General features: G+C 37.6%; 1 protein-coding gene across 5 annotated transcripts in view; it reads right to left on the bottom strand.

The window, feature by feature from the left end:
• MYLK (myosin light chain kinase) overlaps positions 1-17,979 on the bottom strand; it is a 205,100-nt gene that overhangs the window by 51,279 nt on the left and 135,842 nt on the right. For all 5 annotated transcript variants that reach the window (XM_035330846.1, XM_035330847.1, XM_035330845.1 and 2 more), the window contains 2 exons: positions 12,750-12,866; positions 10,884-10,973 (listed from right to left, as the gene is read on the bottom strand). In XM_035330846.1, the coding sequence (XP_035186737.1) occupies positions 10,884-10,973; positions 12,750-12,866 (207 nt within the window). The remainder of the gene's footprint in view (positions 1-10,883; positions 10,974-12,749; positions 12,867-17,979) is intronic.

The following is a 17,979-nucleotide window of genomic DNA, read 5'->3' as shown; positions in this document are numbered from 1 at the left end:
AGACTTGGATTTTAGTTTTAGGGTTGCTGGAAATAACAACTGATGTGCTATGGGTTGTTAAAAGACGAAATGCTTTAATAAGTCATGGTTTAGCTGTCAACACCAGTGTCTATCCAGTACATTCTGGGGAATATTTCACTACGCTCTGAATATAGAAGTTGTTGTCACCTTCTTATAAAATATTCCATTTCATAGTGATTTTCTTTCAAGGTATGTTTAGCTTTTATATGCTCTGTCTTTATTGATTTTGTTGGAACCAGAAATACTAAAATGGAGAGGTAGGATATTCTTGCAGTACTTATGGCTGAGTCAAAAAAGAAGACTTGACTATCTCCCAAGGAAGCCTTTCTTCAGTGACTGCCAGCTTAACAGAACAGTTAAAAGTTTAGATTAGTACGTCTGGGGATTTTATCCCAGTATAACTGGACCATATCTTCCTTGTGGATTTAACTCTTTTTAAATAGAGGCCTTCAAAGAGCACTATTGCTCATTGAAGAGACCCATTACTTTTTGGTCCATTAACTGGCTGACAAGTCCCCTGGCTGCTAAAGTGACAGCATATATATTTTCAGCTCCTCTTTCCTGCCCAAACTGTATAAGTAAAAGCGACAAGTGGTATTTTCAAAGCAGTTCTCCTTTTTAACATTGCATGGTCACACTCTGAGCTCATTTATTTCAGGCTGTAGTTACAGTTATGTGGTTGAAACTACTTGCATACCAGGTGCCACTCGGAAGGGCTGGAGAATCTAGCCCATCAGCAACTGTTAAACATCCCCATTAACGAAAGTAACCCATTAGTTATGCATTAGATGCATAATCTCATGGAAACTCAGTTATATGATTTAATAACATGCAAATATTTTTTCATGTGCTGTTGACTTCAGATTCTCTTCTCTAAACTGAGAAAGGAATAGTTGCTTGTTATATCCTTAGAATTATAATGGCTTTTAATACTAGTTAAAGCAACATGATGAATTCAGTTATCTTCATATTCCATTACACTTGATATGAACAAAGCACACCAGCGATGAGTAAAAAGTGCCATTTGTCAAATGACATCTTGGGTTGCAGACACTATTTTTATTTTTCAGAAATGTCACTGGAGGCAAATAGGAGGAAAACCAAATTCCTTAATCCCATATGATTTTCACTCAGCTTTTACTTCTTGGCCTTTGTAGTATATTTGGTGCAGTATCTTAGTTAACAGGCAAGGTTCTGGTGGAGTCATCTCATTCTCTGAATGTTCATATTTCACTCTGACTCTTAATATCTCAAGATTTTTCTTCTGCCTGGCTGACAATGTCACTCTCTGCCTTTGCACAACACATACACAGAACAGATGTCTGTATACTCAGATACCTCTCTCACTTTTCCCTGCTTACTATCAACTATCCAGCTCATCACAGAAGGGACCTCCATAACATAATTTGTTCATTCACAACTACAATCAGTAACATTTGATTTATCGCTTTTAAAGAACAATGCTTTTGGATAGGCAAGGATGTACAGTGAACCACTGGGTATTACTTTACCCTAGAAGTGGCATAAATGCATGGTGTCCCTCTTAGTCCTGGAAAAAATAAAGGCTATGTTTAAGATGGTTAAGAAGGCTCTCACCTCAATGCAGATTTCTGTAGCAGCAAAGCAAATAACACAACCCCATCACCTTATTTAGCTAGGACAATACTTTTTATATGTAAATAAAACATTTTTGTTTAATTTTTCATTTTTACCCATCAGGACATTACATTAACTTAACTGAGGATATGCAGACTATCACTGGACTTCATCAAACCATGGAGACTGCAGAGGGTTGCTGGAAGGTCTGGCTGAATATCCTGTTTTGCAGACACAAATAGCCCTGAGCAGAAATGAAAGGCAGGGGCAGTGTGGAAGGGAATGAGTAGGATACATTGCTACATCCCTGAAGCTGACTTTTTTGGCTGCTTGTGTACACTCTACTGTTCTTAGACGTTCCTTAAGAATCCCAGCTCACCTCATGCATCTTTTGAAAAGCAGCTTTTGTTTCAAAAGCTGCTGGAGACATTGAAAAAATCTAATAAGATTAATCAAAGTTGACAAGGTCAAATGATTGTTTTCATTAAAATATTTAAGCCTCTTGGAAATGTTAGTGCAAGTCTGCTCCTGCTGCTTTTTTTTAAAAAAAGAGAGTTTGTCTCTTTTGATATTTACATTGAAATAGGCTGAGGCTGAAAACCAGTCTGGAAGAAAAAGGACATAATATTGCCTCCTTAAATGAATCTGCCTTCTAGAAATGATTTAATGTAAACATCACAAGGCTGGTATTTACATAACTTTATAGGCAGGTTTGCCTCTTAGACAGCTTGTGTCTGGGGGGACATACACTAAAAAAGGGAAAGATTCCATACAGTCTGATAGCTGTGGGACATTTGGTTGTGAAGTTCTTTGCCCTGATGTTGAATTCATGAGAGCAGATACGTTCAGAAGCCTGTCTTTCTTTTTTGTTTCCCTTTTTTGGAATTTTACTAAAAATAGTCATAGCCCTCCCCTGAAATGGCTCTCTGCACAACTTGCTTTCATAAAGCATGAAGTAAAAGTCAGTAACAGTCTGAAAAAAACATAAGTTCTCAAGACAGCATTTCTAACCAGTTCATAATTCCTACTGTCTTTCTTTAGGGACATGTCTAAAGTTATGAGCATATCTTTTATAGGGATGGATTTCAGCAGCTTTGAAACAAGCACAGTAAATATCTAACTGTTAAACATACATGAGCAAGACATTTCTCTGCTTCTGCCTCCTTGTGTAAGTCTCATTTTATTTCAAGGTAGGAGAAGAGCCAATGTCATACTCTAATACTGCAGTCACATAGGAAACCATTTTCCAATCATGCAAAACTTTCCAAGATTTTGCCTTCTGAGAGGAGCTAAATTAATATTTTTTTTTTTTTTGAGAGTTCCCTTAAAGAGACACTGGAAAAAGAAGTCTTGTCTATAATGTGTTAGGTATCACAGAAATGAGAACATATGTACAGGAGACAGAAAACAGATTCAAGTCTCTGCTCTGTCTTCTCTATCTCACATCAATGCATGTGGGACGTGACTTTAAGAGGTCTCTGTCTCCCACATGCAAATGAATCGCGGTGTAATCTTATTCTGACCCTAGGGACAGACATCAGGGTCTGATACCAAAGGTGACAGTTCTCTGAATCTTCACTACCCACTTCTGATGCTAGAAAGCATAGTATGACTGAGACCTAAAAGTACAGAAGAATAAAAAGCTTGGCCTCACAGTTAAGGCAATTACTTATTCAGTTCTAATGTTATTTCTAACACAGGCTTCCTTGCTGGTACAAAAACCTGTTACAAGTATTACTTAATACAGACAAGCTGAGATAAGAGGAAGATGATGACTAAAATTGTACTAAAAGACAATGCATCATTACTTACCAATTTATTCATATGCTCATTAACCTATGCTAATTGCTACAGAGAAAAACAACAGTGACAATGTACCAGAACCAGTAGCCTGAACATATTGTCTAGGTTTGAAAGTTAAACAATTCCACTCAATTGCTTCTCAAGAAGTAAATTCCTCATTCTGTTTCCAAATAACTATTTATTATCTAAATACAATAAAGTAGAGTACAACTCTGATTAAATTTGATGACATGAGGAAATTAGAAAACTAAATGCCGAACAAGACAGTCATTTCAGTTTGCGTGTTTCAGTGCGGTGTTTAGTGGCTTTTATTTTCCTCATTAAAAACAACTGACATTTTGTTGCAACACCCCATATTTAGCTTCTAAATCATGCAGAGATTGTCCTCTAATTGAAAAAAAATCCAGCCTCCTCCACCATTAGGGAAAAAAAGTTCCAGGAAATATTCACTACTACATTCCAGTCAAGAAAGAGCTAGCATATACTAGCACACTCAGAGCTTCAGCAATGCAGAATAGTACACTGAAAGTAAATCAGTATTTTAAAACAGCTCAGCTGGAGGAAAAAAAACAATTCTTTAGCTGTTTGTCAGCACTGTCCTTGAGCAATTTCTGCAGTTAAAACAAATCTGAGTAACACAGAAGAGATCCAGTATCAAACAGCTTACAATCAAGTGTTAATTCCACTAAAAGTTTTGATGGGAGCAAGACAACTACATTGGTTTCTTAAAAATAGGTTCAATTTTTGCATTTCTCATGTCCTGCAAGAACATCTAGAATAAACTGCTAAAATTCTGTGCTCAATTGTGTATGAATAGCAGTCACAAGCCTGCTACCCAGTCTGTTAGGAAGGGAAAAGACTGTCATGCCATTTAGATATTCAGGAGCTCCAGATGATTTCAGTGGGAAAAACTAAGTGTTCTGTGCTTTTGCACATTTATCAAGCCAATTGATTTAGATCCCTTTTGGAGAAAAGAAACTTTGGTCAATGTTCCTATTACCTGCCAAAGATCTGCAATTTCTAGTCAGTGACTTAACTGGGAAGTAACGGTGCATGGCATCTCTTCAGTTCAAGGCCATGTTGCAAAAGCTACACTCATTTTTCTCTGCATGAGACAGTCAATAAACATTTCTGTCTTCTTCTGTCAACATACAGCTATGTAGGGTGGACTGTATGAAAAACACATGGAAAATATTGTCTTGTGCCAATATTTAACTCAGAAAATGTCAGCATGGTGTGAGCTGTAAAGTAACCTGGAAGAGATTCAAAATGCATACCTGACATTATCTAACAGTGCTGGACTGGGCATCATGGAAAAGTGATTTACATGATACATTAGTATTTCTCCATTGGTCCTCTACAGGTACTGTAACTGAATTTTCTTTTCATCAAGGGAAGCAACCAGCCTTCATAGTTACCCAAGTTAATTCTTGACATTGCCTTGTTATTTCAGCCAGTTTGGTTGGAAGGACTTGTGCCACAGTTATTCAGCCTAGGACCCTAATTCTGAAGAATGCATTCAGCACCTCTCATTGTTTAGACTTTTAAAAAAGAAATCTACATCTTAATAATAGTTCACAGCAATTTTATTTACATATACTTATTGATATATTGATTTTTTTCCTTGAAAAATTTTGGTAAGAGACTTCTCAGGCACTGAAACTCATATTGTTCCAACACACTGAGTAGAGATCTAGGTACCTCACATGCTCAAACAAGTGCAGAAAACATCTTGGTTCTTCTTGCAACAGTCAGAACTTGAGCATCACGAACCTTCTGGGAAATGAATGGGACTGAGAGAACTGGTTTAAAGAGCCTCATTGAGCCCTAAAAAGCATCTCAGACTATGCTAGGGAGCAAAGAAGACAGCAGCAGCAGCACAGTTGCCAGACCACAGTTGCTACATAGTACAGTCTTATTTGTACAACTAAGAGAACAACTCTGACCTGATTAGTTAGTTCCTTAGCAACTCAGTTCTTCCCCTAGAAAGAGGTAAGTTTTATACCAAGGAGAAAACAATCTGACATGACAGTAAAATTTAGAAACATTTTATGTTCATCCATGCCATGTTTCATATTATATCGATAGAATGGAAACCAACCAAAAACTCATCAAACTTAAATTTTAAATGTAACATTTTCTCAAAATGGTGCTTGCAGATTTTGATTTCTCTGACAAGATTGTTTACTGAAGAGCAGATAACAGGACTGCGTGCTAATCACTTGGCCACTGACTCATAATTTCTTCATGGTAATTACATTGCTTAAAATCTCCCCTCCACCCCCAAGTGCACACATACTATGGCAATGAATATGTAATATGCTAAGAAGTCCTCTTGGACATATTTATATTTATAACCCTGTTCCAGGGATGCCACTGCTCAGTCTGAATTCAAGTACCAACACTGTTGAAAAATCAGACCTGGTAAGATAACAGCACAGCCTTCCAAAGGATTAAATCTGGAAAGTGTCAGTGGAGACATTTTATTAACAACTGTCAGCAAAAGAATGCATCATTACTTAACCAAAATGTATTTGACATGAAATCAAAAAGATTTATGCAGTAGCTGATATAAAAGATTTATATCAGCAAGATGCCAGATACTGTTAAATAATGCATCTTGGGCCCCTTTACTTGGAGGTGTGTGGAAGAAGTTCCTTCCTTTGATGTAACTTTATTCTTCACAGAAAAGCAGAAGAACTTATGGTTGTGCCATTGGAGCATGTGCTGGCGCATTCCTTCAATGTATGTGGTTTGGGTACTGAAAACAGTGGGTTTAACAACTGTATTCCTCAGATGAGGGAATCCAGGATATCCTGTTAGATTTTCATACCAGTGATTTTGACAGGTGATAGTTGTCACCTATTAATATTTACTGGAAGCAGCGGTATGAATTAGCTCTCAAAAAACAGTAAGCATTTCCCTTTAAACACTTTGATCTGATGCTTAGATTTAGGAGGGTTATTTTCTAAAGCATGAAAGCCAATTCTTTTCTCAGTAGCAATGACTGGGATACAGTTTCTTCCTACTATAGTAAAGTTATGTTGCACTGCTGAGCCCTGGTGAAGTTTAAGAAATAGCCTCTAACTGTTGTAATATGCCTTCTCACAAAGTAAATCCTAAAAACAAACCAAACCAAAAACCAACCAAACAAAAAACCTCAACCACCAAAGAAACACACACTTTGAAAAAAATCCAGCTTTAAAAAAACTCACAATTTATGTAAATTTTTGGGATGTTGGTTTAAAAAAAGAAAAAAAAAGAAGTACATTCTGTGTAAGGTATACAAACTAATCACAAGACCAAGCACTAAGAAAGCTGAGTTCCAGACCTGCAAGTGAATGTTCCTGCTCTTGGGCTAATTGCTCAAGCTGTGTTTTGCTGCTGTTTCAGTTCTTCAGTTTAAGAAACATAAAACAGCACAAAATTTTAGGAGGTATAGAGTAGTAAAAGTTTTTTTTTTTTTTTTTTTTTCTTTAAAGATAATTATTTACTTATAAACCATCAATTCATTATTTACTCTTAAAAGCTCAAGCAGCACTTCTATTTTTCCAGTCTGTTGGGCGAAAAACATTTATTTAATGACCACTGAAAATTTTGCAAAGTGATCTTGGTAATTTAAATAAGTAACTCCCTTTAAATCTCATTTGAAGTAACTTCTAATTTCAATGGGAAATTGGTTCCCAAATCTCTTCACATCACATGATTTTGGAGCTCCCTAGAGAAATATTCAAGTGGTGAGGATTTTAGCTTAAAACTTCTGCTGCAGGGTTATGTGAAGCTAGAAGACTCTTACGCTATCCACTTATTGTACTGGTGTGGCATGGAGTATGAAGTATGATAAATAATGAAAGGTTCCAATTTTCCACTGTCTCTTCTAGTCTTTTGTATCCGTGTAGAGGAAACACAATGCTTATTATTCTCAGTAGCATTTCACATTCACCTAGCATTTCACATTAGCATTTTGAACACATTTCTCAGCAGCATTTCACATTCATATGAGTGACAAAGCCTAAGTCAGCAAAGTCAGTGTAGAATGAACTGGTTATGACATGAGAAAAAAAAAAGACATCCTTCCTCCATTCTTTCTCAGGATTGATATTGATTTCATTCAGATTCAAACCTGAATCTGTTCGTTTTTCTCAAAAATATTATTATTTATTCTATTTAGCATTTCAGAGTTGCTAAATGCAACAGACTCATAATCATTACTAAATTCTGGTGATAGAATACAAATTTTGAACAAAAAAATGCATTCAAATTTTGCTAAGTTGCTAACATAAGAACAATCTTTCTGCATGTAAACACTGCAAGGATCCATTCAGAGATCTTTAAAAATATTGAACGCTACAAAGCTGTCTTCATAGATGCTTTTCTGAGAGTAACTGCTTATTCTAAATGACAGTCTAATATGTATAGCATTTCAAAGGAGCTAATACCCCACATTAGATTTACTATTGGATTTCTGTAGCTTAGAAAACCCAAAATTCCAATAATAAAATAACATTGTCAGAAGGAGTCAATGGGACAGCCACTATTCTCACAGTGAGAAAATTTCTACAGATCAGAATCTACAGCTACAGATTAAACCTACAGATCAGCATCTACAGATGCCAGAAACATTCTTTCACATTCAGAAAAAGAAATGTACTGATCTTTGCTTTCAGGAACAAAAAATGAATTCCTTTCTGTAAGATTTCCTGAAGGTTCCTCCTAGGGCAAAAATTATCTCTTTCTTAGATTGGGACATCTTTTTTCACAGTCACTATTTAGTAACCTTCTTTTGTAGAGAAGTGGTACCATAAGGATGCAAAAATACCTGACTTGTTAAGCACACTCTCTTTCAGGAAAGGAACTCTAAATTCTTTACTTCTGGAAGAGATTTCAGTTTATATTGAAAATATGAAGTCTACTGGATCAGTTTTGTGTATTTTGCCACTGACAAATGTAATGCTCATTTCAGACAGATAAATACCCACAGCTCTCCAGAGTCTGAGACCGAGATGTTAAAAGACACCTGTGGAATCCCTGCAGCCAAATCCTTTTAAAATTAACTATGCATTTTTCCAAAGTTTTCCAAAAGCTCTGCTGAAGCCCAACATTCTGTCTGGTTATCTTGATGCTTTCAGTACAACATAAAACATGTATTAAAGACATTTTGAAAAAAAAGGCTTATCAGAAGTTCAGGAACTTTAAACACTGATATAACACGCCACAGAGCATTCTTAAGAAAACAAATCACCATTATTTCAATGTTTGTTTCCCAATTATTACTGAGTGCAGAATTATGAGCTTCCATTTTACTTCCTATACCCAATTTCCACTAACATCAACAGCAAGACAAGCAATGATTCCAGAAGGATGTGGATCAGGTCATACATACATGTATTTAGATTTAATTCCTACTCTCACTTTCTCCTGGGGAAGCTGCAATTGACAACACTGCTGGGAAGATGAGAGGAAACTAGGAGAAGTGGCTGACTCGCCAGAGTGCCATGCTGCCATCCAGAGGGAGCTGGATCGGCTGGAGAGGTGGGCTGACAAGAATCTAATAAAGTTCAAACAAGGAGAAGTGCAAAGGCCTACACCTGGGGGGGAATTACCCCATGGTGGGGGCCAGCCTGCTGGAAAGCAACTTTGCAGAAAAGGACCTAGGAGTCCTGGTGGACACCAAGTTGAATATGAGTCAGCAACGTGTCCTTTCTGCTAAGGAGACTAATGGTATTCTTGGCTGCAATAGATAAAGTATCATCAGCAGATCAAAAGAGGTGATCCTTCTGCTGTACCTGGTGTTGTGGAGTACTGTGTCCAGTTCTGGCCCCCCAGTACAAGAGAGACATGGACATACTGGAGAGAGTCCAACATAGGGCCATCAAAATGATTAAGGGACTGGAGAACCTCTCCTATGAGGAGAGGCTGAGGGAGTTGGGACAACAGCCTGGAGAAGAGGAGGCTCAGGTGGATCTTATCAATGTATATAACCTTCATTCAGCCTGAAGGGAAGATGCAAAGAACATGCAGCCAGGCTCTTTTCATTGGTGCCCAGGGACAGAAAAAGAGGCAATGAGTACAAACTAAAAAACAGTAGGTTCCCTCTGAACATCAGGGATGCACTCCTTTACTATATGGGTGACCGCGTGCTGGGACAGGTTGCCCAGAGAGGTTGTGGAGATCTCTTTGGAGATCATTGAAAGCTGCTGACACATGGTCCTGGGCAACCTGCTCTAGTTGTCCTTGCTTGAGCAGGAGGCTTGGACCAGGTAACCTCTGGAGGTCCCTTCTAACCTCAACCATTCTGTGATTGTGTGAAATACATTGAATTTGTGTGCACAGAAAATTATATTCAAAACACTATCTTGTGGAACTTTAAATGGCTTTAAACTTTCATATCCAAGAAAAATAATTTTTAAAAAAATCTTAATTTCTTCAATTTACAGTGTTCAAGATGAGGTACAGAAGTAGAGTATGTTGGTGTGACCCTTCCCACACTCCTAAATGATTGCTGGAAGGGAAAAGTAATGCTCAGCCAGAAATTAAGAAACAGAAACAGCTGTAGCCCAGGGCACAGGTCTACACAAGACATCAATTCCAGAAGCACAGTTATAACCTGTGATCATCAATCAGTACATAATCAGACTGAATCCTGCTGAAAGCAGCTGAAAATGTTCCATGCTAGAAAATCAGATTATATATATATATATATTATATAAATATTTTTTTTAGACAGCTGGATTAAATATTTCAAATTTCCATTAAAACTCTGTCTTTACATTTTTTTAGGAACTCACATGGTGGATATCTAAGATACAGAACTTTCAAAGTCCAGTTTCTCATTTAAATAGACATTTGTATACTATGAAGACTTCATTTCAAAAATAGTAGTGATATTAGGAATTTCTAAACAGTGACGTTATTGTGCTTTCTTTACCATTTCAAGTTTCCTCTTAATCAAACGCATGTATGCGGAGTAGAAAACATGGGAATTTGTGGCTGATTTGTTATTTCAAGACATATTAAAAACAAGTAAAGAATTTAATCTTGAAAAAAAGAATGTAAAATTCAACAAACCACTCCCCACACTCATTGAAAAAAAAATCACTTAAAAAGATATTTCAGTAAAGATACCTTACCTATTAATGGTAAGACAGCATATTGTCTACACAGGACACAACACTACTTGAGAATTTATGCCCTCTTTGGGAGGCAGTGAGAAATAAATTTGTGTTTATTGCATCATTACAGAAAACTGAGAACTGAGTGGGCTAGGTCTGAACTCACAGTTTCAGTTCTTACTTCTAATCCCTACAAGGTAAAAATGCATTTCACGTGCCTTACGTTCAAGGGTTAAAGAAGCAGCACAAGTTTCTGAGACTATGCCTGCAAACAGAAGGGAATAACCACGGAAACCAACGTTGTCTTATGTTTCCAATGAAAAGGAAGTAATTAAAATCACCGTCACTTACTACTCTCTGTTGACAGCACAGGGGGAAGTGTGGTCTTTGGCTTCTTGGTCTTCTTCTCAGTAGGCTTTGGGGTCTTTGTGGCTGAACTATCTGCAATCAAAACAAATAATAAAATATAAATTCTATTTTTTTAAAAAAACAATAACAAAAGAGCTGTCTGTTAACATTGCTTTGTTTTTGTATCTTTCTGCAAGGTTGGAGGAAATTGCTGGCCTTTAGTTTTTTAAGCAACATTTTCTGCACAGACTTGCTGGAGAGTGTTGCATTCCAAAAGGAAGAGAGAGCAGAGAAGAATCCCACTGTGGAAGCAGCTGCACTGAGAACCTGAGGAAGCAACTAGGAAAGACGTGCCATCAAAATTGATGGGTCTACTTTGATTAAATAAAGTAAATTTTCATAAAGCTGCTTTTGATGTGGCAGGGAGAGTGAAGTAAAGGCATCTTTGAAGCATCATTTCATCCAAAATAATCTTTTACGTGTTTCTTCTATTCCTGGTAGAACGGACACCATAGTTTGATATAAATATCGTGTTATTCTCAAGACTGCACAACCCAAATCCAGCAACAACTCAGCACTGTGGACTTCATCAGCATGAGAGTCAATACATGCTTCTTCAATGTGTATCCTATGTGATATAGACAATTAACTAGGAGATGCTATCTTTTTTTTTTTTTTTTTTTTTTTTTTTTTCCCAGCAAGCTTATCCCAGGTAGAGCATTTCATGTAACACAAATTATAATTGGTGTTATCTTTTAGATTGCTTGATTCCAACATTTCTCTTTGAAAAAAGAGATTCCAGTTCTGGACTATGATCACAGCACTACCTGTATCAATTTATATCTTTCTACTATTCAGCTTTCAGGTTATTTTATGCAAGAGATAACTGTTCAAAAATTAGTTACTGGAAAAAAGATAGAATCAACGTTATGGAACCACTCATTTCAGTCACCTATCTCCAGGTACCAGAGCATGAAACTTGGTTTCTCTAAAAAGTGAATGGTGGAAGATAGAACCACCTAGCAAAAAATTAAGGGTAGAAGGCTGTGTTAGGTCTGAGCTCAGACACTTACGAGTCTATATATTTGTCCCTGATCTACTTTGACAACTGAAGTCAAATATTTCTCACAGGTATTTGGAGTCCATAGGGACAATGAGAATATAATGAAATTTAAGATTACTTCTGGGGTCTAAAAATCATTGTCTGGGATGCTGACATCAGACTGAGCCATAGGAAAGCAATTTGAGTTGTTGTTTTAGATCACAATTCTAATTTAAAAATATCAGCCATCCACTCTGCCAGTCATGGATATGGGATATACAACGGCACCCCTCAACTAGCAAATTATTCATTTTCTAAGACTATGGCATACAAGGGCAGTTGAGCAACTAATTTGTTTGTATCACCTCCCCTTCACTAGAAAAAATGAAGGACCAGATGTCACTGAATACAAAGAATTGAAAAGTTCTAGATGGAGAAACATGCCATACATAGCAGACCTGAGACAGACTGGTAGCCAGGCTCCCACGTGGAATTCTTACACACTTTTAAAGAATGTATACAGCTCAGAGGCAAATCCTCATGGATTCAATTTACTGCTCTAAAATCCTTTAGAAAAGCAGTGGGCAGCAGAAGCATGTAGATTATTCTACAAAGCAGCGAGAGTCCTTGGCTCTGTACTGTCTCTCTGCTCATGCTCCTTTATGGTACTCACTGAATTATTGTATTGACCAATTATTGTATTGCAGGAAGGAAGTGGGCAGATTTACTTTTTGTGTATGTGGTTCAAAAAGGCTGGCGCTGGGAGAGAAAGTGAGGGAAGGAGGAAGTTCTAAGGACGATCTTCCTGTATGCAGGAAAGTACTTACCTTCCACCAGCACTTTGCAAGCACATTCAGCTTTTCCTGCTGCATTCTCTGCTATGCATTTGTATTCCCCTCCATCTTCAGGCATGACCTTCTCAATGGTAAGTGAACACAGTGTTCCTAATGCAAAGGAGAGACCAAATGAACATCATGTTGCAGTTCACTAAAAGCTCATTGCTGCTAAGAAACACAATGCATGAAATAATCCAATCCTTTACTACAGTTGATCTTCACTGCCAGAAAAAAAGGATGTTTTGACCTTAAAAATTCAGCATTGGAACTGGAACCTTATTAATGCTGAAATAAAATAAAATCAAATGGAAGATAGATATGTTGAATCACAACACTGTTCCCTATGATTCTCAAAGCTGTCCCTGCAGTGCTCAAGTGGTTAATGGATAGGGGCAGAGAAAATGAAAAGCAGAATCTCTGCCACTGTACTTTGTCTTCCAGCAGGGAAAAGAAGTCCTCACTTTGATGTTTTTTTTTCTCAAAAGCATTATTAATGCAGGACTGTAAATAAGAGCACTTCTATAAACTGACCACCTATAAGATTTGATTCAGCCTTATCTCTAGCTCTTCCATGGGTATGTATGAAAGTAAAACTTCAGCTTACTGCCCAAGTTTAAAAATGGCACTGAGCACCATTTTCTTTCTGCTTGAATTTCTCAAAGAATAAGTGACTAATATTATAATGTTAAGAAGTTCAACATATAATTGGCAATCAAATTTGTCACAGGAACAAATTCCCCATTCCATTTCAAACAAAAAAGCCAAATCTGACTTTATTGGGTTTGCAGAAACAGGATGCGACTTATGTTCTGTAGTTACCAAGGGAAACTTGGTATGACCCAAGGGAAATACATTTCCTCTTAAAAAATAAAACTCTGTGAACCAAAACAGAAGTCGTTCCCACTGGTTGGGGGACAAGGAGGGAGAACTTTGCTTCACCTAATTCCTTACATTCACTTGCATTGCTTGGAACAAAGTACTTTGCTTCTCATGGAAAACCCCACTGAAAGCACTCCAAAATTTTACCCTTCCAAATATCCCTCATTAAGAGAGGGTAAATTGTGGTCTTGCTTTCTTCCTTCCTCACTGGCCTGGCCTGTACTCTAAACGCAGCCTGAGACATTGTGCTCTTCCAGCCATTGTTGTTATCTTGCCCAGAATGCCTCAACCCTCCAGTTATTTGAGCCACAGGAATACCTTCCCTTCCCTTCTTCCTCCATTTACCTTTCTCAATCTCTCCTAATTAACGGCAAGAGCAGACAGATGATTTTAAATCTTTTCTCTGTGTCTTGAGACACAAAGAAATTCTCTTGCCATTTTCCATCTTTCTTTCTATGTTACCTGGGAGCTGCCTTCTACGTTCCAGAGTGCCTGATCCGAGGCTCACCATCAAATATATCCCTTGTGATGTGGGAGATGGCATGGTCACACGTGACACTAATCCTTGGAAAGGAGCATCACTCTGCTGTCAGATGATCTCTGGGAGTTTAATGGCTCCTCTTGGAGACTAGATCTCAGTTCTGATATGGTAACTATACTTTTGGCATTCAGATTTTCTCTCATTGTAAAATTGGTTGTTATAGTTCAAGGCAAATCTTTTTTTTTTTTTTTTTTTAAACAAAACAAAACAAAACAAAACAAAACATTCAGACAGTTCTCAGCAAATTTGCTTTGCCAGACACACATGGGTTAGAAAGAATTGAATGTTTCTGTCGTCCTCATTCTCCACAAAATCAAGAAGCTCTAAATAGTGCTAATTTTCCCCTGAGAAATGACATAAAAACTCTCTCAGAAGAGGAGCACTGACCCCTCACTCAGACGGGCTGTGCTCAGCCAACCACAGGGTGAAGAGAAAAGCCATGTGCCTTCCCTGAGTCAACTCATCTTCATGAGTCAGGCTAAGCCAAAAATGTCACGAGCTGCAGCCCTGTTCCAAATGGAGGAGGGACATTAGCAAAGTATTCTTCCAGGCATCCAGCAAATATAAATTCAGGTGTCTCTGCTGTTTAGCGAAAATTGGAGGGTAAACAGAAGATAACTTACAGTCTAAGAATTTGTGTAAATCTATACAATGTGCTTAGAAAAGATCACACTTTAGAACCTAAAAATGCTGTTGCCAAAGAACATAGACTATGGAACAATGACACATAGCTATGAGGAAGATTTCTGGCCATCTTACTGAAGGGAAGGAGCCTGGCTCGTAAGCATAACTGAATCTTTACGGGACTAGAACAAAGCAGCGTGTACTTTAGTTGCTGCTGGAGGTTTCTACCTGCTCAAAAGCCCTTCCTTTCCTGTATGTTAATCAGCTCACTGAAGACTCGTGTGACATAGGACCATGCCTCACCATTCATGCTGTTGCGTTGCCGTCCGTACAGCATTCTGCGGCACCATAAGTTAGCGCCTTATGAGACACGCTTCCTTATGCAGCACACACAAACAGAAATATCCCACCTTAACAAGAAGACCTTCCCCAAAGTTAGACTAAAATCTAGAAGCTAATCCTAGCAAATCTCACTATGATCCTCTACTTGCTATGTGTGTTCAGTGGTCTGTTAGCTGTGATTTTATAATCCAGCATTGGCCAAGCCACCGGGCAGGGTCTGATTGAAGTTGCATTTGGCTTATTCCACTGGAAACAGAGTCCCCATGAGTGGCAAATGAAGAAAACATGATTATTCAAGGTTGAAACTTTATCTCTTGTCTTCAAGCACCCTGCAGCAATAATCTGTATCTTATTTCCCTTCACTCCTTCATAATCCCCAGCAGTTACACTGGGAAAGCACATACAAAGGACGTGGCATTTTCTGGGCTTGTTGCTACCACAGGTGTGATGGTAGTATTCTGCCCTCAGTGGAGGAGTGAAGGGGAAATGAGATAATTTGAGTCATTCTCCTTTATTTAGCCACTACTATTTATGAAACTGTGGCCTACTAGAACCTAGTGTGAAATTGACCCGTGGTTCACAAAAATATTTGCCGGGCTGGGTCAGGGGAACAAGGGGAGACTGAGAGCATGGTTGTAGAAACCTCTTTTTCTTGGAAAACCAGGATAAAAAGACAGCAATGAGAAAACAAACAAACACAAAAATAACAAAAAGCACAAAACCTAAAACCAGGCAAAACTTGACAATATTTAACAAGGACAGGAAAGTCCCCAGAAGGTCTATGTTCTGTGAGCTAGAGCTGATTCCTGGGGCTGGAGGGCCAAGTGTTTTTCAACGAAGTATTTTGTATTTCCTCTGCAAAAACGCTTTGTGACCTGAAATGAGCTTATTTTTCTCATAAATGTAAGAAAACCCTGACTGATTACTCCAGTTGGAAATCTGAATCCTGGCATTTCGCAAATCCCAGTCAACTAAAAGAATTTACAATTAATTTCTTTCCCTTATTTTTTTCTACTTATTTTTTTTCCTCCTTTTCTCCTCTTTTTATTTAGGAACCACCCCACTGGCAATCTTTAAAACACTGCCATGAAGTGCAGGGTTAGAGTAAACATTAATACTTGGATCTTCCAGTTAGCAGAATTGGTGCAGGTCTAGAAAAGACCTTTACAGCCACAGAAGCTGAGAGTTTACTGGGGTCTCTGGTTTGGATACATAAAGCCTTTCCCTTGCATTTTGAGCTATTAAAGGATTTTCTGACTTACTCAGAAATAGTACAAACCAGTTTAAAATATCTCTGGGCTTCTGCATTCTTTCCATGATACTCTGCAGAAAGTGAACTTCAGATATAAAACAAGTACACAAACCAACAAAAATCAGCTCCTGCATCTTATTCCCTGCTCTGGCATCTAGCTGGATTAACTCCTGACTCCTGTCTCAGATGCAAACTGAAGTTACTATGCTTTTCTTGTTTATATCCCATGGGACAAAGAGGTAATATGGAGTATTTAGCAGTATTAATAAATACTAGGTCATGAGAAGTTGTGCCTAGGAGTCATAATAAATTTGTTGAAGAACTCTTTTGCCCACTGGTGTTAATTTTCTAATGAATCACCAGTTGTGCAGAAAAGTGCAAATATGTGCTAATGACTCAGTCATGTTTTAAAATGGCAAGTGGCTTGACCTGGAAACTGCTGACTACAATTAGGATGACAACAGCCAAAGTAGTGAAAAACTCACAGGAGTTTCAGAGAAGAAAGAGAATCAAATTTAATTATTGCTAATTGATAGAGTTGTAAGGAAAGCAACACGAGAAACCTATTTTCATCCTTTATGAGATTACTCATTTAACTGTGAAATGTACCTGTACATAGGTAATTTGTCTTTGCTGAAATATTTGTATTATCTTACATTTCTGCTTTTAATGGATACCTTATTAATATATTAATGACCTTCACAGTAGGCAGAGTTAGAGCTGCCAAAATAAGGATCTCGGGAAGCAGCTGACAATAGGAATATGTCACTTGCTATGTTTCTGGTGGACTTCCTCTGTGATCAGACAAGGACCACTGCTATTCAATATTTTAATCTGTGATATAGAAGTACTCACAAATTAAATATTGATAAGCTTACAGATGATCAAAAAACTATTGGAAAGGGAAAAGAGGAAAAAGATATAGAAAACAGGGCAGTTCACGTAAGCAGTGTCATTTAATTTTTAATCTGAGTCCTATTGACTCAGAGAAAATGGGGCTTATTGGAATGACAAATAACATAGCCATGGATGGGAAGAAAAAAGAAAAACCCACCCCAAAACAAAAACAAACAAACAAACAAAATCAACAACAACAAAAACCACAAACCTCTAAGGCCTAGATAAAGTGAATTATAGAGAGAAAGTGATAAGAGCTTGACTTGTCAAGTCTTAAAAATAAGAGAATTGGAAGAGCTGTCTTGATTACAGAATGAAAGCCATTATATCAAGTACAAACAAACTCTTTAGCTTAACAAAGAAAGGAAACTAATATATGGAAGCAGAAACCACATACAGTCAAGTAAGAAATAAGATATTTCCATGTTTCTCGATTTAAAAGCAAACCACTAATATGAATAATTAGCCATTGCAATAAATTAACATAGATGATAGCAAATTCATCTCTGTTTTTGTATTTAAATATACACTATATACCCAGACTACAGGAAACTTTAGACAAAAATGACAGCACAGATGGAAATTTTGTGGCATGTGACAAACATGGAGCAGTGTCGGAACTGATGCTCAGAAGATTGCCCTAGACTTAAACTTTACTAAGAAGCTTTTAAAGCTGCAGGTTCCAG

Source organism: Oxyura jamaicensis, chromosome 7 (assembly GCF_011077185.1).
Source record: "Oxyura jamaicensis isolate SHBP4307 breed ruddy duck chromosome 7, BPBGC_Ojam_1.0, whole genome shotgun sequence".
Classification (NCBI taxonomy): domain Eukaryota; kingdom Metazoa; phylum Chordata; class Aves; order Anseriformes; family Anatidae; genus Oxyura; species Oxyura jamaicensis.
Note: the sequence above shows the minus strand (reverse complement) of the source record. Positions and strands in the feature narration are given on the sequence as shown.